General features: G+C 48.5%; 1 protein-coding gene across 3 annotated transcripts in view; it reads right to left on the bottom strand.

Moving 5' to 3' along the window:
- VPS16 (VPS16 core subunit of CORVET and HOPS complexes) overlaps positions 1 to 27,162 on the bottom strand; it is a 216,037-nt gene that overhangs the window by 121,537 nt on the left and 67,338 nt on the right. For all 3 annotated transcript variants that reach the window (XM_040357101.1, XM_040357099.1, XM_040357100.1), the window contains one exon: positions 6,068 to 6,176. In XM_040357101.1, coding sequence (XP_040213035.1) covers positions 6,068 to 6,176 — 109 coding nt within the window. The remainder of the gene's footprint in view (positions 1 to 6,067; positions 6,177 to 27,162) is intronic.

The raw sequence follows: 27,162 nt of genomic DNA, 5'->3' as shown, positions 1-27,162 counted from the left end.
AATAATGGCCTGGTCATTAAAGTGGTAGTAAACTCTGTACTTCCACTTTATACCTACAGGTAAGCCTTATTATAGGCTTACCTATAGGTTAAAGAATATCTCCTAAACCTGTAAGGTTTAGGAGATATTCCCCCCGCAATGCGCCGCTGACTGCAGCGGCGCATGCACAGCGGGGATCCTCGGCTAAAGGGCCGGCAGCCGCCGGACCTTGCCGGAGAGAAGTCTCCCACGCGCATGCGCGGGAGTGACGACATCGCCGCTCCAGCCAATCACAGCGCTGGAGCGGCGATACCCGGAAGACACGCCGAGGAAAGATGACATCTCCCTCGGCGTGGACCAGGTAAGTTCCTCTCACCTCGTTCCAAGGTAAGTATTTCATAATCAGCTAGTATGCGGTGCATACTAGCCGATTATGGCTTTTGCTTTTCAGGTTTAAAAAAAAAAAAAAAAGACAGCGGGTATACAACCGCTTTAAAGCGGTGGTTCCCCTAAAAATTAAATTTTAACATTGCTTTTCCCAAATAAATTACGATTAGAATCGGACGGTTTTATTAAAAAAAAAAGGTCCGTACATACCGTTTGTTATTTTCGTTCCCACCGCCACTTCCGGGTACGATGCTGGCGGTGGGCGTTCCTAAATGATGGACAGGCATCCGACTGACGCATACATCGCGTCACGAGATGCCGAAAGAAGCCGAACGTCGGTGCGGCTCTATACGGCGCATGCGCACCGACGTTCGGCTTCTTTCGGCATCTCGTGACGCGATGTATGCGTCGGTCGGATGCCTGTCCATCAATTAGGAACGCCCACCGCCAGCATCGTACCCGGAAGTGGCGGTGGGAACGAATATAACAAACGGTATGTACGGACCTTTTTTTTTTAATAAAACCGGCCGATTCTAATCGTAATTTATTTGGGAAAAGCAATGTTAAAATTTAATTTTTAGGGGAACCACCGCTTTAAGCAGGAAAATCTTCCGGTTTGTAAGTGGTTAACATAGATAAAGCAATTTTTTTTTCTTTTATGATTTACTACACTATGGAGTTGGCTTTGTGTTTCTTTCCATAACATCCAAAAGAGCAAACCGTGTGGCTGGTAAAAGTTTAGAGAGCGGTTTTTGGAAAGGACAGTGAGACCCGGTGGCCTATCTATATATTACAACTTGCCTTATATGACCCATTAATATCGCAGGGTCTAGATCAGGGGGTCCATTCAGAAAAATTTTCTTCCAGCGGAGGTCCGAGTGTCATATTGGTGCTATGACTCATATCCTCCACATTGCAGCTTCCAATGTACGTCACAGGCCCCCCCCATCACAGACTGGCCCTCCCCATCACAGACTGGCCCCTCCCCCCCATCACAGACTGGCCCCTCCCCCCCATCACAGACTGGCCCCTCCCCCCCATCACAGACTGGCCCCTCCCCCCCATCACAGACTGGCCCCTCCCCCCCATCACAGATATACTTGCAAATCCTAAGCAGTAACCGTTGGGTAACCGTTGGGGAAGGAGGCTGGATTCCGCCACACCCAAACTGTGTGGCTGCCATTGGGGAGGTGAGCTGGCTGCTTCCTTTTCCGGTCCCTCATCTGGCTGCTGGGACAACATGTTTGTGGTACTGTCTCCCAGATGCACGGATCTTTGCTGGGGAGGAAAGACCACCTTCTCCACCCTGGCCAACTGTTGGGGAGGGACAATAAACACCTCTTCTCCCTTCTCCCCCTGTATCTGCTGCTGGAAAGTGATCACCACCTTCTCACCCAGAGCCCCCGGAACTGCCACAGGGGTGGGGCAGAGGTCTTGAACCCTCTGTCCGATGACCAGCGCTTCAGCTGGGGAAGTTCCTTGTAACTCCACAGATACTGCCCTTGGTGCTGGGCAGAGCACAGTGAAGTGTGGCCTTGATACCAGCTCATCTGCTGGAGGCTCATCAGGTTGTTCTTCCTCAGCAGAAAAGTCTATTTAAATCCCCTGTCTCTGCAACTGGTGTCTGGGGATAGAGGTTCACCATCTCCTGTCCATGGAACCCAGAAGATGCTATAGGTACTGAGCAGAGGTTAGCAGAGCTCAGCCCCGCGGTCAGCACTTCAGCTTTGGGAATGGCAAACTTCAGATTTTCCACTGACTATTCATCAGCCAGGATTTCAGAGTTGTCAGCTGATATTTCCTGATAGTCCCAGGCAAAGGGAGCCCCACCCTGCTGCTGAGCAGAGTCTAGCAGCTGTCTGTAGGCGATCTCCAGCTCCTCTTGTTGCTCTCGTTCTCTCTCTTGTCGCTCATCCTGCAGCTGGATGCCTCTAATGGCATTCTGTATGGCGGTCTCTGATGGGTTAGCACCATATAATGCCAACCGCTTTCGAACTCGTTGCTGAAACAAGTCTTCAACTGACCAGGGTCCTGCATCACCATCCCTCTGATCCATCTCGGCTAGCTCACTGATCAGGTTGGCCTTGTTCTTTTGTCCCACCGGTCCCTCCACGGCTCTCAAGTAAGTCTTTCAGCGTGGCTGTCCTGCATGCTGCATAGCTGGTCATTGACTGTGGTGGTTTGGAGTGTCCCAGTAACTGGAGAGCAAATCCCACCGCTGCCAACCAATGTAACGAGACCCTTGCTCGCTTGCTTCCGCTCTCCCGACACTCCTCTGTTACTAGTGAGTCAGCTTGCAGATCGCAACGTCTGATGGTTCAGTCATCCAAGGTTCCGGGATCCGAACTACAGCTATGTGCCGTTCGGAATCCATTAGAACAAACACCAGGCAGGCTGTATGTAAGTTCAAACAAGAAGAGCTTTATTGGAAGTACACAACACACTTTTAAACATAATTTGGAACATCCCGCCCCCAACAATCACTTTCCTATTGATCAATTGTAAAGTACATGTAGTCCTCCTTCAGGTCCTCTTTAGCCATGCAAATGAGGACTTGAAAATGAGGACTTGAAAATGAGTCAGCAGGGATTGGTCCGATAGCTTGAATGGAGGGACTGTTATGTGTAATGAGACAGAAGCCCCAGGGGGCAATCAATGTACACAATAGCCAGACACAGCACAATGGAGCCGCCTGGCCTTAAGACCCCACACTGTGTAACAGATTTCAAGGAGGAATACTTCCACATTCCAAGGTCCATGACAGTGTTCTTGATGTCCAAGGACGCCAGAAAATCCCCCGGATGGAGTGCAACGACCACAGAGTGAACTGATTCCATCCTGAACTTTCGTACCCTCACAAAGACATTGAGGGCCTTAAAATCCAGGATTGGACGGACCCTGTTCTTTTTCGGGACTACAAACAGATTGGAGTAGAATCCCTGAAACCTTTCCGGCAGCGGCACAAATACTATTACCCCGCGCTTCAGCAGGTCCTCACTGCCCCCAATAGGGCGTTCCGACGAGCCGGAAGAAGATGAAGGTTTGAGGGAAAGAATCTGTTTGGTGGACAAGAAAGAAACTATCTTGTACCCTGATGAAACCACTTCGCAAACCCACTGGTCAGAAAGCAGGGAGGTCCATCGAGCTGCACACTCGCAAAGGCGACCCCTCACTGAGAGTCGGGCGGGGCAAACCTTCATGCTGTCGCAGATTTGTTCGCAGGCTTGTTTTGCTTGCGAATCCAGGGATGCTTTTGTCCCTCAGCTGGCCCCTTGTCAGCCTGGAAACGTTTACCTGCGGGCCCGGACTGACCAAAATACCGCTTCTGAGCAGAAAAGGAGGGCCCTGGCCTACAGTGTGGCTCCTTACCTTTTCTGGATTGTGGGAGTAACGTGCTCTTACCCCCAGTGGCATTCTTAATAATGTCATCCATCGAGGCTCCAAATAGCCTCTCTCCCTGGAAGGGTAAATCCGCCAGACCTTCTTGGAAATCTGGACCAGTATTTTAGCCAAATCAGGCTCAGGCTCTGGAGAACAAGGGAGCTGTATCTAAGGCTGCATCACAGATGTACGCAAGGCCATGCACCAACTGGTCGGCCAACTCCACAGACCGGGAAGCCTGTTGCTTTTCCAGCTTGCGGTTCAACAATTTTGCCCACTGGGTAAGTCTGACACCAGGGCCGCAGCCAATAATGGTCGCAATGCTGACCCCAGCATGGTGAACATGGACCGGGCCACCGCTTCGAACCTCCTGTCAGTAGGGTCTTTAAATGCAGGGGTCCCCTCTACCGAAATTGTGGTGAACTTGTTCAACCTAGACACCAGGGGGTCCACAACCGGGAAAGATGCCCATTTTTTCAAAAGGCTTTCCTCAAAAGTGTAACGGACCACCATGCATTTTGGGACCGCAAAGGTCCTCTGTGGCTGTTCCCATACCTTGTCTATAAACTTATCAAAATAAGTCACGTAAGGAAAAACTTTAGTAGTGCGAGTCAACTTGCGGGACCCAAAACGGACGGACACCTCAGTAGATGCCCCAGCCGCATCCTCCAATTTGAGGGTTTCCCGCACTGCAGCGATAAGTGCTCCAACAAGCGCCTTTTCCTGCGCTGCCCCAGACAGTGTCTTCCTCACTGTCCGAAGGGTTCTGGTCCGCATCTTCTGATACATCGGAACAGGGGACCTGTGCCACGGCCAGGCCAGAGTCTGAATCAGAGCTTTCCCCAGATAATAGTGGGGGGAGGGGGCACTTTTTACCTCCCTTACGCCCACACACCGCTTCCACCATGGCAACAAAGGACTCCAGGACCGCCGACAAAGCGTCCACAGGTACTGAAGGTGCTGGGGCACCAGTTGCTGTCACAGGAATTTCTGGGGAAGAAGCGCCAGCCTCTGACGTCATGCTGACCTCGCTCACCTGACAGCCACTCAGGGACTAAGTCAAGGTATACTAAAAAAGCCCACCCTCCCTTGCTGCTATAGACCGAGGGGTATATCCCAGAGGAACTCACCGCCCTGACCCGGGCACTGCTCAGCGCTGAGGTCTATCTCCCTGCACAGTGTTTGCCTGAGGTGTCTCTGAGTTGATCTGCCGTTCGCGCCATTCAGAATAAGCATTTTCAGCGCTAGAGGCCAAAATCAGTGCTAAACCCACGACAAGATGGCCGCCGTTTGCCTCATGGAAAAAAGCGTGAGCTACAAGAAAATGGCCGCCGGCTGTAATCTGTATTAGAAACAGCGCGGCTACAAAAAATGCCCGCCAACTATATTATAATAGATACAATGCGGCTACAGGAAAATGGCACCGGTGCGATTCTGAGGTAAAATAAAGGCCGCAAAACGCAGAGCCTCTAAGCGGAGGCCCCCCTTATGGCAGACCACCCACACCATTAGCAGACCCCCACACAGCGCGCATCCCCCAGTTCAGGACCCGGATCCCCCCTCCAGGGACCCCCGGTAAACAGCAGGCCCAGCAATGCATGGGGAGGGGGGAAGGGATAGGGAGGGCGAGAGACCCCCTAAACGACCACCCCAGGAATGCCCAGCTGCTCCATCCTACCAGGACAGGAGGAACCGTACTTACCTGTCCCGCTGGGACCGCTGGATGCGTTCCTGACAGACCCACTGCCGAGCAGTATGGAGTGGCTGTCGGCTATGGCCCACCATGACACGGACAGCCGTAGCACGGTCATAAGCAAGCTTCGGAGCATATAGCTCACCGGCCACACCTGGAGCAATGGGGTATGCCGTGGCCGACCCTGTGTGTAGCTAAAGGTCTGCTCACGCTCGATGGCCGGACGGCGGAGACTACAAGGATCTAAATGATCCTGCCTGTCACCCAGCCGGCAGTTGATAGTAGATCTCAGGATCAAAAATACAAAAAAAAAAAAAAAGTTCTCCAGGACCAATGGGCCCCTAGGGAGCCAGGTCCTTCTATGCTAGGCAGAAAAAAAACTGAGCTGAGCTTCTGACTGCAGGGTGAGGGGTTATGACCAGAGGGCCCGCCCCCTGGGTGGAGCTATTCGACTTTGCTGTGTTACATGTTTTTTAACTGTTTAACATTTCTGCCTAGTCCTCTCCTGATAGACGAAAAAAATAACCGTACTGTCAAGAATATTTGGAGCTGTGTCCGTCCATGAACGAAAGAGAAATATGATATTATAAATGTTGGATAAAACACTACTATATTATTGTCACTTACCAAGATCAGTGTCTCCACTTTCAATAGCTTTGCCAAGTGCAAGATTACTTCTTTTCATCTTTAAAAGTAATGGCACTTGATCCTCTGACTTTGGCTCATACTCCAACAGCTGAAATGACACATTAAACACAATGAAACAATATTTTTTTTAAACTGGAATATCAATCAACTAAAGTCTCAGCTATTATGGTGTGATTATTCTGGACTCTTCTGTTGCATAAGTCACTGGCTGAATTTTCACCTTTTTTACAGTAGCACACAGTATACGTGCACTGCTATTCATTTTGACTACTGTCCCAATACACATATATAGTAGACCTAAACACAAAACTCCACTATGGCAATTATGATTTAAGCCCAACTGAATAGGCTGTCTTAATGCAGTGTGTATCAATGTGCAAAAACCTGTGTGAAGGCATACAAAGGAAACTGTACTCCAGTTTTACAATTGTATGACATCAGCCATATATTTATGACCACCTACCTAATATTGAGTAGGTCCCCCTATTTTCCACCAAAACAGCCCTGACCCTTGCCACTGGCATCAAGCTATCAGCAGCAGATCCTCAAAGTCCTGTAATTTGTGAGGTTGGACCTCCATGGATCAGATACATTTTTCAGCACATCCCACAGATGCTGGATTGGATTGAAAATTGGGCAACATAGCAACAAAAAAAACTTTCTGGCATAACAACCAAATGGTTCAAAGTCTCAGAGAGCAACCTGTAGCTTCTTCACCACTTATAGCATCAGAAGAGGCTTGAACATCCGCCTGGTACACCTAACAAACGTAGGACCAGAAGCCCAGCTGGTAGCCTTGAAAATATGGAAAACAGATGTCTGGCACTGAAAAGCCCATGAAGCACTTACAGATCTGGCAGAATGTGCCCTCTTACAGGGAAGATAGACACCCTATCCTTCTAATCCGTGGAATGACATGCAGGAAGACCCTTGCATGAGCCATCCAGAAACACCAAGAGAAAAGGAAGCAGTAGGCGAGAAGTAAACTCTGCAAGCACGCACACTGTCCAAACAATGCATGGAAATACCTAAAGATGCTTTGTAGCAGGATATAAGGAAGGAAAGACAATATCCTGGTTAAGGTGCAAGGTAGAGACCACCGTGGAGAGGAAGAAGGCCTTAAAGCGGAGTTCCACCCTATTTTACCACTTTGAACCATCCCTTTTAATACTGCCCCCTTAAATAGATTTGGCATGTTTTTTATTTTTATTTTAAAAACTCACTGTGCTCTGCCGATAAGTTTATTTCTCCCGCCGCGGCGGATTCAGCGCTGCTATGCCTCCTGGGGAGATGCTTGTTATCGAGCCCAGGAGGCAGAAGTATCGCGGGACTTCAGCCGCAGTAAAAAAAAAACTCGAGCGTGCGTGCGGGCGGGCGGAGGCTGAGACATGGTTTACAGCCCCGCCCACCGCACTAATTATGTATTCGGCGGGCGGGACGAGTGTTGGTGTCGGCATATATAGCAGAGCGGGCGGAGGCGGAGACATAGTTAACATCCCCGCCCACCGCTGCACTAATTATGTACTCGGCGGGGGGGGGGGGCGGGGGACAGTGTTGGGAGATAGAGCAGAGCGGGAGGGCGGAGGCGGAGACATGGTTAACAGCCCCGCCCACCGCAATAGTTATGAACTCGGCGGAGGGGGGCGGGGGGGGGGGGAGAACGACGACGAGGGGTGTAGTGTGTGTGAGAAAGCACCCAGCTAACACAGCCACTGTGCTATGAAACGGCTGCCTCACTGTGCCATGAAACTCTGTCTCACGTGGGCCATCAAATGCAACCACTGTGCCAAACGCTGCCTAACTGTGCCCATCAAACGCATCCACTGTGCCAAACGCTGCCTAACTGTGCCCATCAAACGCATCCACTGTGCCAAACGCAACCTAACTGTGCCCATCAAACGCATCCACTGCCTAACTGTGCCCATCAAACGCATCCACTGTGCCCAACGCTGCTTCACTGTGCCCGTAAAGCGCATCCATGTGCTGGGGGTGATGCGATTTGGTGGGAGCGTTGCAATGTGCTGGGGGCTATGCGATTTGGCGGGGGGCAATGCCCTGTGTTGGGTTGATGCAATGTGCTGGAGCGATGTGACTTGGCGAGGGGCGATGCAATGTGCTGGGGTGATGCGATTTGGTGGGGGGGTGATGCAATGTGCTGGGGCGATGTGATGGCAGGCGATGCTATGTTCTGGTGCGATGTTATGCAATTTGGTGGGGGGCGCGGTGATTTGGTGGGGGGGTATTGCAATGTGCTGGTGCGATGCGACTTGGCGAGGGGCGATGCAATGTGCTGGGGTGATGTGATTTGGTGGGGGGGGCATTGCAATGTGCTGGTGCGATGCGGGCTATGCGATTTGGCGGGGGGCAATGCCCTGTGTTGGGTTGATGCAATGTGCTGGGGCGGTGCGACTTGGCGAGGGGCGATGCAATGTGCTGGGGTGATGCGATTTGGTGGGGGCAATGTGATTTGGTGGGGCATTGCAATGTGCTGGTGCGATGGGGGCTATGCGATTTGGCGGGGGGCAATGCCCTGTGTTGGGTTGATGCAATGTGCTGGGGCGGTGCGACTTGGCGAGGGGCGATGCAATGTGCTGGGGTGATGTGATTTGGTGGGGGGGCATTGCAATGTGCTGGTGCGAAGCGGGCTATGCGATTTGGCGGGGGGCAATGCCCTGTGTTGGGTTGATGCAATGTGCTGGGGCGGTGCGACTTGGCGAGGGGCGATGCAATGTGCTGGGGTGATGCGATTTGGTGGGGGCAATGTGATTTGGTGGGGGGGCATTGCAATGTGCTGGTGCGATGGGGGCTATGCGATTTGGCGGGGGGCAATGCCCTGTGTTGGGTTGATGCAATGTGCTGGGGCGATGCGACTTGGCGAGGGGCGATGCGATTTGGTGGTGGGCGATGCTGTGTGCTGGTGCGATGTTGTGCAATTTGTTGGGGGGCGATGCGATTTGGGGGGGGCAATGTTATTTGGTGGGGGGGCAATGCAATGTGCTGGTGCGATGTGATGCAATTTGGCAGGGGGCAATGAGATGTGCTGGGGCCGATGCGGTGTGCTGTGCTGGGGCCGATGCAGGGTGCTGTGCCAGGGCCGATGCGGGTTGCTGTGTCGGGGGCCGATGCGGGGTGCCGGAGCCGATGCGGGGTGCCTGAGCCGATGCGGGGTGCCTGAGCCGATGCGGGGGGCCGATGCGGGGTGCCGGGGGCCGATGCGGGGTGCTGTGTCAGGGGCCGATGCGGGGTGACGGGGCCGATTAGGGGTGCCGGGGCTGATGCAGCACAGCACAGGGATGGTGGGAACCCCTCATAATGGGCACAGCGGGTGTACAGACCCGGGAACTCAGCACAGGGATGGTGGGAACCCCTCATAATGAGCACAGCTGGTGTACAGACCCGGGAACTCAGCACAGGGATGGTGGGAACCCCTCATAATGGGCACAGCTGGTGTACAGACCCGGGAACTCAGCACAGGGATGGTGGGAACCCCTCATAATGAGCACAGCTGGTGTACAGACCCGGGAACTCAGCACAGGGATGGTGGGAACCCCTCATAATGGGCACAGCGGGTGTACAGACCCGGGAACTCAGCACAGGGATGGTGGGAACCCCTCATAATGGGCACAGCTGGTGTACAGACCCGGGAACTCAGCACAGGGATGGTGGGAACCCCTCATAATGGGCACAGCTGGTGTACAGACCCGGGAACTCAGCACAGGGATGGTGGGAACCCCTCATAATGGGCACAGCTGGTGTACAGACCCGGGAACTCAGCACAGGGATGGTGGGAACCCCTCATAATGGGCACAGCTGGTGTACAGACCCGGGAACTCAGCACAGGGATGGTGGGAACTCCTCATAATGGGCACAGCGGGTGTACAGACCCGGGAACTCAGCACAGGGATGGTGGGAATCCCTCATGAAGGGTTCCCACCATCCCTGTTCTGTGCTGACTTCCTGTGGCTGTACTCCTGCTGTGCCCATTATGAGCGTACGAATCTGAATTGAGTTTCGGGCACAAAATACGAAATAACGGCTAATGCGAAACGGAACTAAACAAAATGAATTTATTGACAGTGCACATGTCTGGTATATGTATACACACCACATATATAACAAGAGATATATATATATAATCTTGTTATGTAGATATATCTGCACAGGAACAAATTATTTCGTATATTTACTGGTTCCTGGAAGGAGGAGGGGAGGAGGGGAGGAGAGGGGAGGGGAGGAGAGGGAAGGAGGGGAGGAGAGGGGAGGGGAGGAGAGGGGAGGAGAGGTTTGCATAGATAAGGGGCGGTAACTTCCTCTGACACTCCCGTTGCTATTGAAATCTGATCTGAAACCATTACATTGCTTGTACAACACTGAGCTTGTGTGAGAACTGCAAGGCTGAAATCCAGGAAGTCATACAGTCTGGCTTCATGATGCCCACACTTAAGATGGCCCCAGTCAATTTCTGTTTTATAAAGTATCTAAATGCTGTAACAACCTAACAAAACGGACCTTAGTTTACAGACTAACTGTAGTAGAATACATTAAGCTTGTGTATTACAGGGGTATTTATATTTAAAAAGTTTTTTTTTTAAAATTGTGGCCGGAACTCCGCTTTAAGCTTCAGAACAACCTTGTCCTGGTGGAAAAAATAAAGAGATGGTGTTGCGCTCCAATAGCATAGAATGGTGTAATTGGTTAAATGTATAAATAACCAAAATAGTATAATTGATAAATGAATGTGCAAATAGACTGACTGAAAGATAAAAATCGCTATAAATGCTAAGATAAGGTGCATCCAAAAGGTGTACTGAATGAATGTGCAAACAGTGCAGATAAGGTGACTAAGGTGCATAAATAAAATCACAACGTAAAGATAAGAATATATGCAGTCACAGAGGAAATCGCAGGATGGTGTTATGCGCCAATCAAAATGAATGACTGGACATAACTGATATACAACAATGATGGATGAATAAAACAGTGAACTGAATAAGAGTGCAAATATATACAAATAGGTGACTGTATAATGTAAGTAAAATCACATCATATGAATGGTGGATGGAACCGCAAAATTGTCCAATTGTTACAAAGTGTAAATGGTGCAACTGCGACTCAGTCTAAGAGGTGAAGAAATTGCAAGGTGCAAGTAGAGTGCTGGGTGCAGAAATAGAATTGCAACGTGAAGATAATATATGCAGTCGCAGAGGAAATCGCAGGATGGTGTTATGCTCCCATCAACATGAATGCCTGAACATAACCGATATACACCAATGATATATGATGCAACTGCGACTCAGTCCAAGAGGTAATGCAATTTAATTATTGGAGAAGTCATGTGACAGTGACGATACATGTCAGACACTAGGATACCGTAAGTGACGTTTGCACAGTGTGAGCTCGCTGCTCATTTCTGATATACACTACATTACCGTTTTAAATGCGAGCACCCTGGCCCAGATTCACAGCCGAGATATGACGGAGTATCTCAGATACTATCTATGTATAGAGTATCTATGCGACTGATTCATAGAATCAGTTACGCATAGATAGACCCAAGATCCGACAGGTGTAATTGTTTTACACTGTCGGATCTTAGGATGCAATACCGCGACCGCCGCTGGGGGGAGTTCGCGTCGTAAACCAGCGTCGGGTATGCAAATTAGGAGTTACGGCGATCCACGATGGTTTTTCGCATTCGCTACTAGTCGTTTCCCGTCGCAAAGTTAGTTGTCGTTTTGGGGGCCCTAACTTTACACAGCACACGTATGTGCTGTATAAAGTATGGCCGTCGTTCCCGCGTCGAAATTTAAAAATTCACGTAGTTTGCGTAAGACGTCCGGGAATACGGAAGTACGCTACGCACGTTGCCAATCGAAAAAATGTCACTTCGCGCAAAGCACGGCGGGAAATTCAAAAGGGAGCATGCGCAGTAGGTCCGGCGCGGGAGCGCGCCTTATTTAATTGGCACACGCCCCTTTGAATTACGCGGGCTTACGCCGGCGGTTTTCATTGCAAGTGCTTTGTGAATCAGGCACTTGCGATGAAAACTTGCGGCTGTGTAACGTATCTACGATATGTTACGCCGCCGCAGTTCTACGTGAATCTGGCCCCGTTTGTTATATGTTTGAATAAACCACTGAGTGTTAAAAACATATTCCACTAGAGAGCCTCCTCTATGTTTTCTCTACCCTGCCTGGTGACACACTTTGGAGCTGTCTTACCTTGCTGACCACCCAGCCTGGAAGGAAGCCTTAACCCCCTAGGCGCCACACTACTGGAAGGACGGATAGGAGTTATCCCTTCTACTACCGAGTGATTACATTGGTTTTATTGAATGCTGCTTACCTTGCAGCCGTAAGGTTATTTGCTAGCACACCTTTGGGTGTCACCATACACCGAAGATTCACCAACAAGTCACCTTGCCACCTGCTGATGTCATTTAGCACCCAGCACTTCACTTGCACTATGACAACTTGGATACCCTCATCCATTTTGGGACAAACCATCACCCCTAGCACCAAAGTTAAAAGTCTAGGACACGGCGGCATGACTTGTAACAGGAAAAAAAAAACTGGGAATCAATCTCTCCCTCCCTCAGGGCCCTCCACTGGTTGCCCGTAAAAGACCAAATTACATTTAAAGCGCTCTGCCTGACGCACAAATATGTTCAAGGAAGTGTGCCCCAATATCTAGTTGAGAAATTAAAATGTCACAACCCCAATCATGTTCTCCGATCTACCAACCAAAATCTACTCCAAATACCCAAGGCCCGATACAAATCCAAAGGAGAATGAAGATTTGCAGTCCAAGGACCTAGACTGTGGAACGCCGTACCAACCAGTATCCGAATGGAAGTGAATCACCAGGCCTTCAGAAAAAAACTCAAAGCCCATCTATGCTGAAGGCAAAATATAGTAGGAAATGGATACCAAGCACCCTGAGGCGATTCAGTTTGCATGTGTTGCGCTATACAAGTTTTTCACTCACTCACTTGCACTTAGCAATTTCTTGATTAAATTGCATTACCTCTTGGACTGAGTCGCAGTTGCATCATCAATCATTGGTGTATATCAGTTATGTTCAGTCGTTCATGTTGATGGGAGCATAACACCATCCTGCGATTTCCTCTGCGACTGCGTATATTATCTTTACGTTGCGATTTTATTTCTGCACCCGACACTATTTGCACCTTGCAATTTCTTCACCTCTTGGACTGAGTCGCAGTTGCATCATTTACACTTTGTAACAATTGGACAATCTTGCAGTTCCATCCACCATTCATATGATGTGATTTTACTTACATTATACAGTCACCTATTTGTATATATTTGCACTCTTATTCAGTTCACTGTTTTATTCATCCATCATTGTTGTATATCAGTTATGTCCAGTCATTCATTTTGATTGGAGCATAACACCATCCTGCGATTTCCTCTGCGACTGCATATATTATCTTTACGTTGTGATTTTATTTATGCACCGAGTCACCTTATCTGCACTGTTTGCACATTCATTCAGTACACCTTTGGATGCACCTTATCTTGGCATTTATAGCATTTTTATCTTTCAGTCAGTCCATTTTCACATTCATTTATCAATTATACTATTTTGGTTATTTATACATTTTACCAATTACACCATTCTATGCTTTTGGAGTACAACACCATCTCTTTATTTTTTCCATGTCTCACTGTGGGTAGTGGTTGGACCATACGGTAGTTGCCGCATCTTTACCCTCTGCACACAGTTTCCACTGTAGTGCAGGAATAACTACTTTACCCAACCTTGTGCAACACTAAAAAAGGCTCCTTTTTCATATGGTGTGGATATGCCCCCTCCAATTCAACCATTTTAGATGGGAGTGGTAGACACTATTAGTAGAATCAGTGGACGACCCTGGGAATGGATCAATTTTTTATGTGGCTTGCTATGCAAGAAGAGAGGAGGTCTAGTAGATACAATATGTAAAGCAGAGACTGGTTGTGCATGCCTGGGAGTGAGCTGACCTATAGGTAAGGCTTACCTATAGGTAGCACCCTTTAGGAGATATTTACACTAAATGCAGCCACTGAAATCACTGGCGCATGCGCTCTGAAGGAACGGCCACCCCCGTGCTTTTCCTTCAGAACCCTGTGCCGTGAACTGCATCATCACAGCTCTGGCCAGTCACAGAGCCTGTGAACCCGGAAGCAAGATGGGAGCCCCTGCAGCGTTGACATCGCAGAGCTAGAATAGCTTTGTTTTAAGGTAAGTTTTACATAATGTGCTAGTATGCAATGAATACTAGCACATTATGACTTTACCATGCAGGGGGGGGGGGGAACACGTTCAGCAGTATACAACCGCTTTAACTCTGAGTGGCATAGATTCAACAAGGTGTCCATATTCACATGATAGCATCACGCAGTTGCGGCAGATTTGTCAGCTGCACATCCATGATGCGAATCTCCTGTTTCACCACATCCCAAATGTGCTCTATTGGACTGAGATCTGGTAACTGTGTAGGCCACTGGAGTACAGTCAACTTATTGTCATGTCCAGAAACCAGCTTAAGAGGATTTGAGCTTTGTAACATTATCCTGCTGGAAGTAGTCCACAGAAAAATGGGTACACTGTAGTCATAAAGGGATGGACATGGTCAGCTACAATCTCAGGTAGTCCGTGGCTTTTAAACTATGCTCAATTGGTACAAAGGGGCCCAAAGTGTGCCAAGAAAATTTCCCCCACGCCATTACACCACCACCTCCATCCTGAGCCATCGATACACGACAGGATGGATCCATACTTTCATGTTGTTTACGCCAAATTCTGACTCTAACATCTGAATGTTGCAGCTGAAATTGAGACTCAGACCAGGCAATGTTTTTCCAATCTTCTATTTTCCAATTTTGGTGAACCTGTGTGAATTGTAGCCTAAATTTCCTGTTCTTAGCTGACAGGAGTGGCACCCGGTGTGGTCTCCTGCTGTAGCCCATGTGCTTCAAGGTTCGATGCGTTGTGTGTTCAGAGATGGTATTCTTCATACCTTGGTTGCAATGAGTGGCTATTTGAGTTACTGTTCCACAGGGTGGATAAAAAATAAAAAAATGTAATGATTATTTTTGAAAGGGAAGAAAAAAAAAATGTAATTTAACCACTTAAGGACCAGACCAATATGCTGCTACATGACCCAAGGGGTTTTTACAATTCGGCACTGCGTCGCTTTAACAGACAATTGCGCGGTCGTGCGACGTGGCTCCCAAACAAAATTGGCGTCCTTTTTTCCCCACAAATAGAGCTTTCTTTTGGTGGTATTTGATCACCTCTGCGGTTTTTATTTTTTGCGCTATAAACAAAAATAGAGCGACAATTTTGAAAAAAAATTATATTTTTTACTTTTTGCTAAAATAAATATCCCCCAAAAACATATATACAATTAATTTTTTTCCTCAGTTTAGGCCGATACGTATTCTTCTACCTATTTTTGGTAAAAAAAAAAAAATCGCAATAAGCGTTTATCGATTGGTTTGCGCAAAATTTATAGCGTTTACAAAATAGGGGATAGTTTTATTGCATTTTTATAAAAAAAAAAATTTTTAACTACTAATGGCGGTGATCAGCGATTTTTTTCGTGACTGCGACATTAGGGCGGACACTTCGGACAATTTTGACACATTTTTGGGACCATTGTCATTTTTACAGCAAAAAATGCATTTAAATTGCATTGTTTATTGTGAAAATGACAGTTGCAATTTGGGAGTTAACCACATGGGGCGCTGTAGGAGTTAGGGTTCACCTAGTGTGTGTTTACAACTGTAGGGGGGTGAGGCTGTAGGACTGACGTCATCGATCGAGTCTCCCTATAAAAGGGATCACTCGATCGATTGCAGCGCCACAGTGAAGCACGGGGAAGCCGTGTTTACATACGGCTCTCCCCGTTCTTCAGCTCCGGGGAGCGATCGCGACGGAACGGCTATAAACTAATAGCCGCGCCGTCGTCCCGGATCGCTCCCCGCAGGAATCCTACCGCCGCATGTAGCGGGGGGGGGGGGTCCTGATCGGACCCCCGACCCACGTCTAGGCAGGGACGTACAGGTATGCCAATGTGCCTGTACGTGCCATTCTGCCGACGTATATCTACATGCGGCAGTCGGGAAGTGGTTAAAATTGGATTTTTTTTAGATTTTTATAAAATTCATTTTAATAAAATTATTTTGCCGTAAAAATCTATCTAAAGATAGTTTCCTATTTAAGATACATTAATAATTTAGTATATTCAGCATGAAATAGTTATGTAGCATGATGCTGTATATTCTGCAATATTTACATATTTTTTTTTAAATCAAAGTCTTTTTATTGAAAAAAAAAGAGAGATGGTACATGTGTTAAGGCTAGCCGCAGGCTAGCCTGTGTTTGTAGGAGGAGTCAGAGGGCTATTTATCCCTCCTCCCCTCTAATCTCCGGCGTCGGTGGGATTTCTGGGTATCGCACGTCACTTCCGGTTTTCGTGCAGAGCAGTGACAGCAGCAGGTGTCTCGTGGCGGTTCTTATCCTCCACGGGAGAGGTGGTATTATGGGGGGTGTCCCACCTGGCTTCATCTCACCCCCTTTTTCTCCTCAGGATCCCCAGCAGGCCGGGTTTGTACCCCATCCTCCTCCGTCAGCTCAGCGCTGCTCCCCCAGCCGCCCCCCCCCCCCCCCCCGTTTCTCCTGATGACCTCCCGGTTAGACGCCGGCTTCAGGAAACTCACACGGTCAGCAGCGCCCGCACGCCTCCTGGTGCTCGCGCCGGGGGGGGGGGGGGGGTTCCGTCCATCCATCTTCCCAACCACGTGGCCAGGGCTCCTTCTTGCATGGAGGCCGCCCGCCCGCGTCTCCCAGTACTCGCGCCGGGGGGGGGGGGCGGCTGCATAGATGCTTTTTCTCCGGGCGCATCGGGCATTGTGGAGGGGGCAGCCTCCCGGAGCTCAGAGCAGCAGTGTACCTCGTTGCAGTGCTTTGCTCACGCCGAGGGAGGGGGTGGACCTTCCGTCCATCCGCCCACCCACGTTGCCTGGTTGCTATCTGGCATCTAGGATGGCGCCCGCTTCTCCTGGCTCATCGCGCCGGGGGGAGGGGGGGTCCGTCCACCTACACACACCATCCTGTTGAGCCACTGCTAGGGTTCTGTCCTGCATCAGCAGGGACCTGCCACCTGTTTCTCCCGGAGGCAGAGTGGCAGCACGGTCGGCCGGGGGTCTGAGGTTGGTGATGGTTAGGCTCTGGTTCCCATGGTGCTGGGGTGGGGGTAGATGAACCGGATGTGTCTACATGGGGGGGGGCGTCCATCCACTCCTCCATGGCCTTTGCTGCCTTGGGGGGCATCTACCCACCCATTCCAGGCATACGCTGGCAGCATGGGGGACCCATCATCTACTCCTCCCGGGGTCACACTAGCAGCATGGGGGGGAGGCTGTCCTCCGCATCTCCAGGGGTCACGCTGGCAGCAGGGGGAAGGGCTGTCCACCCACATTTTCAGGGATCACACTGGCAGAATGGGGGGGCTGCCCACCTTTTCTCCCGACTCGCGTTGGCAGCAGGGGAGGGGTTGTCCACCCACTTAGGGGGTCACTTTGGCAGCATGAGGGGGGGGCGGTCCACCCACGTCTCCACGGGTCACGCTGGCAGGTTTTTGTTTCTGTCATGGCGTGTTTCGGTTCTATCAGCAGTATGTTTCTGTCATAGCTGTTCTGTCAGCGGTATTTTTTCTGTCAAAGCGGTTCTGTCAGCGGTATGTTTTCTGTCATAGCGGTTCTGTCAGCAGTATGTTTTTCTGTCATAGCGGTTCTGTCAGCTGTATGTTTTCTGTCATAGCGGTTCTGTCAGCTGTATGTTTTCTGTCATAGCGGTTCTGTCAGCGGTATGTTTTCTGTCATAGCGGTTCTGTCAGCTGTATGTTTTCTGTCATAGCGGTGCTGTCAGCAGTATGTTTTCTGTCATAGCGGTTCTGTCAGCTGTATGTTTTCTGTCATAGCGGTGCTGTCAGCAGTATGTTTTCTGTCATAGCGGTTCTGTCAGCAGTATGTTTTCTGTCATAGCGGTGCTGTCAGCAGTATGTTTTCTGTCATAGCGGTTCTGTCAGCAGTATGTTTTCTGTCATAGCGGTTCTGTCAGCTGTATGTTTTCTGTCATAGCGGTCCTGTCAGCTGTATGTTTTCTGTCATAGCGGTCCTGTCAGCTGTATGTTTTCTGTCATAGCGGTTCTGTCAGCAGTATGTTTTCTGTCATAGCGGTTCTGTCAGCTGTATGTTTTGTGTCATAGCGGTTCTGTCAGCGGTATGTTTTCTGTCATAGCGGTTCTGTCAGCAGTATGTTTTCTGTCATAGCGGTTCTGTCAGCAGCATGTTCTGCTGTCAGTAGTATGTTCTGTCATAGCGGTTTCATCGGTTGCATGTTTCTGTCATAGCGGTTCTGTCAGCGTCATGTTCGGCGTGTTTCTGTCATGGCGTGTTTCTGTCATGGCGTGTTTCTGTCATGGCGTGTTTCGCAGGTTCAGTACGTCGGTGTCACGCAGGTTCAGCTCATACCAGTAGCCGATTCTTCTTCATCCATTTCCATGTCTCATCTTATTTCATAGGTTTGCTCCTGGTCCAGTGGGCTAGGGCTCGCATCTCGGGATCTGTCACGTCTACAGATCCTTTCGTGCTGAGGTTATCATTTTCCTAATGAGTGTTGACCTCAATCTTCTCGCCTGTCACGTCGAATCTTACCAGGCATTCTGTTTCATTTCACCTGCAGGACTACCCACCACGGTCTGTGGGTACACAGGTCCTCAGTGTTCGGTTGCGCAGCAGGTCTCTTGCGCTCACTAGTTATTCACCGGGGGGTCGTCAGGTTCTTTCACATGCTGGGGTCCCTCCAGGACTGCATGTCTTCATGCTTGGGTAGGCATTCAGAGGGTTGTGTTTTCTGTCGTAGTATGTTCTACTCCTCCATGGCCTTTGCTGCCTTGGGGGGCATCTACCCACCCATTCCAGGCATACGCTGGCAGCATGGGGGACCCATCATCTACTCCTCCCGGGGTCACACTAGCAGCATGGGGGGGAGGCTGTCCTCCGCATCTCCAGGGGTCACGCTGGCAGCAGGGGGAAGGGCTGTCCACCCACATTTTCAGGGATCACACTGGCAGAATGGGGGGGCTGCCCACCTTTTCTCCCGACTCGCGATGGCAGCAGGGGAGGGGTTGTCCACCCACTTAGGGGGTCACTTTGGCAGCATGAGGGGGGGGCGGTCCACCCACGTCTCCACGGGTCACGCTGGCAGGTTTTTGTTTTTGTCATGGCGTGTTTCGGTTCTATCAGCAGTATGTTTCTGTCATAGCGGTTCTGTCAGCGGTATTTTTTCTGTCAAAGCGGTTCTGTCAGCGGTATGTTTTCTGTCATAGCGGTTCTGTCAGCAGTATGTTTTTCTGTCATAGCGGTTCTGTCAGCAGTATGTTTTCTGTCATAGCGGTTCTGTCAGCTGTATGTTTTCTGTCATAGCAGTTCTGTCAGCGGTATGTTTTCTGTCATAGCGGTTCTGTCAGCGGTATGTTTTCTGTCATAGCGGTTCTGTCAGCTGTATGTTTTCTGTCATAGCGGTTCTGTCAGCTGTATGTTTTCTGTCATAGCGGTGCTGTCAGCAGTATGTTTTCTGTCATAGCGGTTCTGTCAGCAGTATGTTTTCTGTCATAGCGGTTCTGTCAGCTGTATGTTTTCTGTCATAGCGGTTCTGTCAGCTGTATGTTTTCTGTCATAGCGGTCCTGTCAAACTCCGACTGCAAGACAGGCAGGGATTTCAGTCTACCATTAGCAACAATGTGGGACAAATACAAAATGCCTCTAGAGCTCCACCACCCAGCGTCTAGGATCTGAGTAAATTCAGGGAGGACCGAGTTATGCCATAAGGGGGTGAAGGTATTTAGGGGCGGTATGCGCAGTTTTGCAGAAGCTATGGACCACACTCTCCTGTACTGGTGCAAAAGAGTCCTACAGTCAGCTGACCCACATCCTCTCTCAGTCCCCCCTGCGATCGCCACCAAGGGGTCTAACGTTCGACCGGCCCACCCCAGACATAGGAAATGCAAAAACCTGTCTCTATCCGTTTTGTCCACATGGAATATTTGAGAGAGTTGACCAGCAAGATAGTATCGGTTAAAGTCAGGCAGGGCCAGACCTGCCAGGTCAGTAGGGTGTTTAAGTTTATGCCACGGGAGTTTATGCCTGTTGTTGCCCCAAACAAAGGGCTTCAAAAGAGTTTCAATCGCCTTGAAATGCCTAAGAACAAGATAAACAGGGGAATGCCAAAGCATGTAGAGGATTTTGGGTAACAGGACCATTTTGATAAGGTTTATGCGGCCTATGACCCCCAGTGGAAGACGCGCCCAAATCTGTGTCTTCTGCTTAAGCATGTCAAACAGTGGGACTCGTTGAGCGAGACGTAGTCCCCCGGGTCTCTAGATGTCCTGATGCCCAGATATTTGATAACACTAACTCTCTGCAGGGGGAGTAGGGCCCCGTCTCTGGTGGGTGAGTAGCTGTCCCAACGGGAGTATCTGGGACTTGTCCCAGTTAATCCGGAGGCCGGAAAATGTACCAAATCTCTCTATAAGGGCCAATATTTACATATTTATGGTAAACTCATTCAATGAATCCAAGCTCTGCAAGCTGAGATAACATGCACTGCATTAATGCATTCACACAATTTCACAGTAATTATGAGATAAAACAAGGTTCCCAGAATATTCCTTTATCCCATTGTTTTGTAAATCTAAGTACACTACAAACTGTATGATTGAATCAGTTCTGATATCGCCGTTTTACTAACCTGACAGCTTAATTTTTCAAAATAGGAAACCTTCATTTTGTTTGCAAATATTAAAGATTCTAACTACAGTACCAGCAAGAATGAGTCCTTACATTTAAAGAAAACCTGTAATTTCATATAAATCATGGCAATGCCTGTTAGTGGTCATCCACTCACTTGCTGCCAAGTCCCTTACCTTGTTGTGTCACTACCAAAACACCAGCCATCCCATTGAATGGGACTGTTGGTAAGTCAACAGAGGGTCAGAGGAGGAGCCACTGCTGGAGAAAGATAATAGGTGCTCTTTAAAAAGTTACGATTTAAATCAAGCCTTTTTACTAGTGATTTAAATTGACTTGATTTAAATCAAATCCACCCTGCTGTTGCCTTTGTATCGTCTCAAACCAGTCTGCCAATTCTCCTCTGACCTCTGAAATCAACGAGGCATTTTTGTCTGACAACTACGCTCACTAGATATTTTCTCTTTTTTGGACCATTCTCTGTAAATCCTAGAGATGGTTGTGCAAAAATCCAGTCGTTTTTTAAATACCAGCCCGTCTGGTACCAACAACCATGCCACATTCAAAGTCACTTAAATCCTCTTTCTTACACATTCAGAAACTCTGCTTGAACTTCAGCAAGTTGTCTACACTACGTCTACATGAGTTACAAATTATAAAAAGTCACAAGAATTGAAAGTCCAGCTAGAAAAATTATTTCCCCAAATGTTTTGGAGAAAAGTAACAAAGTAACCTATAATACGGGTTCAAATCAGCATAAAAAAAAAAAAAAAAAAAGAAAGAAAGAAGGTAGTGATATGAAAGTGCATCCATTAAAAAATTATTTCTCTCACGGGACTATCATAGTGTGTACATGCAGCAACTTGGTGGGATAAGAAGGGTAAAAGAGACAAAGAGCTAGAAGCTCAAAAAAAAAGAATGGAAAATACCACATGGAGTAGAACAGAAAGAAGAAAAGTGAGTGGGTAGCGCGCGGCATGTAAGGACCAGAGCTCCGTCGGCAGACCACTAATCTTGCTCTAATCCTGGGTCAGTGGCACTCGATTTTGCACAGTACTGCCGGGGCAGTGTGCAGGGACCCCCGGAGAGCCTCTGGGGATGGCAAAATACGGGCCCCCTTGGCCAAAAACACCGGGAGAATGGCCGGCGAGAGTGGGGAGATAATAGAAGAAGGAAAATCACCGCTCAAGGTGGGTCTGCTATAGGGTCATACACAGGTGTAGGATTCCAAGGGTGCTGGCAGTGCACTAGGCAAGCATTGGCGTAAAATGAAGGATGGATGGCCGCACTCCAAACCAAACAGGTTGTCTTTATTTAAACGAACAGCAAAAACATACCAGATCACAGCAACAGCAACAGAAACAGGAGGATAACCGACGTTTCGCACTGACTTAGTGCTTATTCATGGCATGAATAAGCACTAAGTCAGTGCGAAACGTCGGTTATCCTCCTGTTTCTGTTGCTGTGATCTGGTATGTTTTTGCTGATCGTTTAAATAAAGACAACCTGTTTGGTTTGGAGTGCGGCCATCCATCCTTCATTTTACGCCAATGCCTGACACAGATAATGCCTGCCATACAGGGCTGCCAGAATAAACTGATTGACCGTTTTGAGGAGCTCAGAGTGGAGTTCTGGAGAATACTGATCGTCGCATTGCTTCCCTGGAAGACAATGTCAGGCCTTTGGACACAGCTCCACAGGTGAATAAAAAAACTCTTTCTGAACACACTTAAAGATGGCGAACATGGAGGACCGCATGAGAAGGCACAATATCAAGCTGGTGGGTTTCCCTGAGGGGGTGGAGGGGAGACATCCAGAAGCATTTCTAGAGAAATGGCCGATTGTGAAAGTGTCAGGAGCCATGTGCTCAAACATTTTTGCCATTGAACAGGCACACCGTATCCAAGGCCGAGCAAAACCAACGGGAGCCCCCCCCCCCCCCCCCCCCACATCTATGACAGGGAAAATATTGCACTTCCGGGACCGGGAGAATATCCTGCGGGGAGCTGGAGTGGGCACTGAGTTGATGTTCGACGGCTATTGAATATCGATCTATCCTGACTTCTCAGCGACTACTCGGAAACAGAGGGCCTCTTTTCAACCCATTAAGAAGAGATTGAGGGATCTCAACCTGATCTACAGTATGCTGTATCCTGCCAAGCTGTGCATTGTGGAGAATGGAAAAAAACATGCTTTTTCACTAATCCGACTGAAGCCTCTCAGTGGCTGGATACCGATCAAGCTTCTTCTCGACCCCCCTGAGGAAGTATTATGGAAGAAGGCTTGGACGGGAGAGTAATGGAGCTGACAGTGATGGCCATGAGAGACTATTCTCCTTGGATACTTCTGCTGCTACTGCATGGTACTTTTTTCCCCTGAGTGTTTTGTCTTTGTTGTTTGTGTTGGGGCCCCCTAGCTCAAGTCTCTCTGTCATGGAAGTGAATCTTAAGATTTTGGCCTGGAATATCAGAGGCCTCAACACCAAATTTAAACGCTCATTGATTTTTGATTATATTAAAAAGTATAAACCACACTTAATTCTCCTGCAGAGCGCCAAGGATCTCTTCCCTAAAAAGGGCTCATATTGCAGGAGCTTATCATGCCAGCTACTCCCCCTATGTGAGGGGGGTCTCCACCTTGGTCACCAAAGCTATGCCCATATCTATACATGCTGTTCGGACTGACACTAAGGGAAGGTATGTTATACTGGTGGTGCAGGTGATGAACAGATTTTTAACGTCTGTAAATTTGTATGTGCCTCCTCCGTTTTCGCTAGCTCATCTGGATAACATGATACGAGCCACATATGAGGTGGCGGAGGGGAGGATTTTAATTTTAGGTGATTTCAATTCAGTATCAGACTCGGCTCTGGATAGGTGGGGGGGGGGGCGCGACATCCGGCACCCCAACTCCCCTCGCGGGGTGGATGTTTTCATCATCCTGATATTAGGGAGTACTCCAGCTAGTCGGAAACCCACAAGACGCTCTCCAGAATAGACACTATCCTGACTGAAGAGGAGGGTATGGAGCTGGTCAGGAAGGTTTCTTATCTGCCTAGAGCCCTATCTGACCATTCTCCCATGTTGTTGGAACTCAATCTGGGGCCTAAACCGGGTATACGTCAATTGCGGATGGAGGCTAGTTGGCTCCAAGAGGAATATGTGCAGATTGAGTATGCAGAGGCTATTAAACATTTTTGGGCCAAAAACAGCAATTCTGGGTCCTCCCTTCTTCAGTGGGAAGCCTTTAAGGCCACGTTGAGAGGGGTGTTTATAGCAGAGGTGCATGGGTTCAAAAAACAGTTGGCTTCCACAGTTCAGCTTAAGGAGACAGAGGTAACCCTAGCAAAGGGAGAATATGTAGGGGGCCCCACTAGTGAGAGATTGACAACTTTGCAGACGAGAACCAGGGAGTAACAGACTGTTCTGACGGATCGTACCAAAAAAAAAAAAACTTAGCCTTGCTCAACGCAGGCGCATCTTTGAATTTGGGCAAAAAAATGGCAGACTCCTGGACATTCTTTGCACGGCCAGAATATGTGCCTGTGTATATTAAGTCAGTGTATGACAAACAGAGGGTGGAAGTCTGATTTGACCAATATTTTAAAAACGCTTGCTCAATTTTGAGGAACTATATAGGTCCTGTGCTCCTCCGAGAACGGAGGCATTGGCAACTTATCTGACCGACATTGACCTGCCTATGTTGACAGGAGACCAAAGTGCTGCTCTAGAATCCGGAATTACTGTGGAGGAGGTGATTGCCTCCTTTGTCCCTCGGAAGTCTCCGGGTTTAGATGGCCTCCCCTCGGAATGGTACTGCACCTTTCGGTGTGGTTTGGCTCCTCGCCTACTGAAAGTGTTCAATGCAGCTAGGTTGGACAGTAGACTATCTCCCTCCATGAGGGAAGCATTGGTTGTTCTGATCCCTAAGGGGGGGGGGGGACCCCGGAAGTGCGACTCCTATCTTCCGAGCTCGCTGATGAATGTTGATACTAAAATCCTGGCCAGAATACTTGCTGGGAGATTACAAACTATTATTCTAAAATTGGCAGATGCGGATCAGACAGGATTTATCCAGGGAAGGTGTGCACAGATGAATGTTATAAGACTCTTTGTGAACCTCCAGACTGTCCACGACAACTCCAGGACTAGAATAGTAGCCTCATTAGATACAAAAAAGGCCTTTGACTCATAGTGGGCATTTTTGTTCCACCTTCTGGAGTCTTATGGCCCTGTTTTCATCTCCTGGGTGCGGCTATTGTACACGGACCCGCTGGTCAGATTAAGGGTTAATGGCATTATTTCAGACCCCCTTCCCTATATTTCGGGGGACCAGGCAGGGGTGCCCACTTTCACCCCTCCTGTTCGCTTTGGCCATAGAGCCCCTAGCAGTTAAACTACGATCTACTTTCAATCTGACTGGTCTGAGACTTGGGGTTTTTGAGGAGCGAGTGTCACTCTATGTGGATGACATGTTGCTATATCTGCAGGACCCAGGACCTTCGCTTTCGGGAGCCTTCCAACTGATCCAGGAATTTGGAGACTACTCCGGATTCCGAATAAATTGGACAAAATCGTCCCTCTTCCCTATTGATGACACAGTGGTGATTCCGTCTGACTGCCCCATTCCTTTGTCCACATCTTTCAAATATTTAGGGATTGAGATTCAGCTTCCTATTTGAAGGTTCCTGGAGATCAATTTGTCACCGATTATTGGGAATCTTCGGGAGAAGGTACAGAGATGGCAGAATTTACCGATTTGATGGGACGAATAAATCTGTTTAAGATGATATTTCTTCCTAAGTTCCTTTATATCCTCTCGAACTCTCCGTTTTTTGTGTCAATACGGATCTTCAGGCACATCGACTCATTATTGTGGGATTTTTGTGGGGTTCGAGGGTCCCCGGGTATCTCTAGCAGTCTTGAAGTTGCCGGTTACAAGGGGGGGGGGGGGGACACGTGGGCAAAATATGACATAAAGTACTTACACCACATCTGTCAGGATGATCGTCTATATACTTATTCCCAATTGCGGGACCGATTTGGAGTGCCTAAGACCTGGCATTTTCGCTATGTGCAGCTACGTCATGCAGCGATCGCACAGTTTGGGGGTGGTGAATTAGGGTACAAAATAGAGAATCTCCAGATATTATGGGGCAGTGGGTCCGGGAGTAATGGGCTCAACTTTTAGGGCCAGGGCTCGCTGGGTGACGATTGTCCTGAAGTCGGAAGAGTTGTGGCAGGAGGTTCTGGACACGTATCTGTTATCTTCTCTATGGATAAAATGATCCAATTTGTTTACCTTCACCAGCAGTATTATACACCAGTTAGACTTTACCGAATGCACAGGAGGGATTCTGCCATCTGCCATAAATGTATGGGAGCGGAGGGCACTTTTTTTTTTTTAATATATATATATATATATATATATATATATATATATATATATATATATATATATATATATATATATATATATGGGAATGCCAAAAGGTGAGACCACTATAGTCGCAGGTAACTGAATTTATTTCAGATAAGTTTGGCTTGCCTAATATCTGTTCTCCACCAAGTTGCCTCCTGGTGGTTTTTGACCAGGAGGAGATGAATATTTACACCAATTTGTTCCTTAGGATTCTTTTTTTTCGGAGTAAGGAAACTCATTGTTAGACGTTGGATTCATGACGAGCAGCTGACACTGTGGATGTGAATACAAATTGTAAATGTGGACGTGATGCTGTATAGGATGACTTACAAAGCTAGAGGGGCTCCCAAAAAGTTTAGGAAGGTATGGTTTAGGTGGGTGGACTCTAAGAACACGCTGTAGGGAAGAGGGGTCATAGACTGTTGCATGTGATTAGGAAGTTTTAATTGTAGACTGCACAGCTTCCAGTCAAAGGAAGCGGTGGTGAGCATGCTATTCACAATATGGATGGGTTCGGTTTTCTTAGTCCTATTACTCAAAAGAACCTGCATGTTGACATCCCTTGGGGAGGGGGGGGGGGTGTTTCTTTTCTGGCTGGGGTTCAGTCCCTTTAGTAGAGAGGCACGGTTGTTTTTTCTCTCCGGGGGGGGGGGGGGGGGGGTTAATCTCTCTTATTATTTGGTTTTATGTTTACTGTGTTTTAAAAAAATAAAAAAAGCTAGTACACTGCACTGCAGAATAGGGACAGGAATCTGACTAGCTCAGTTAGGTCAGAATGATATTTGCACTGTTGTTTGTACTGCTGTGTATCTACTGCTCAGTGTTTCTTTC

This window comes from Rana temporaria, chromosome 6 (assembly GCF_905171775.1).
Source record: "Rana temporaria chromosome 6, aRanTem1.1, whole genome shotgun sequence".
NCBI classification, from domain to species: Eukaryota; Metazoa; Chordata; class Amphibia; order Anura; family Ranidae; genus Rana; species Rana temporaria.
The sequence above is the reverse complement of the archived record's forward strand: the minus strand, read 5'-3'. Positions and strand labels throughout refer to the sequence as shown.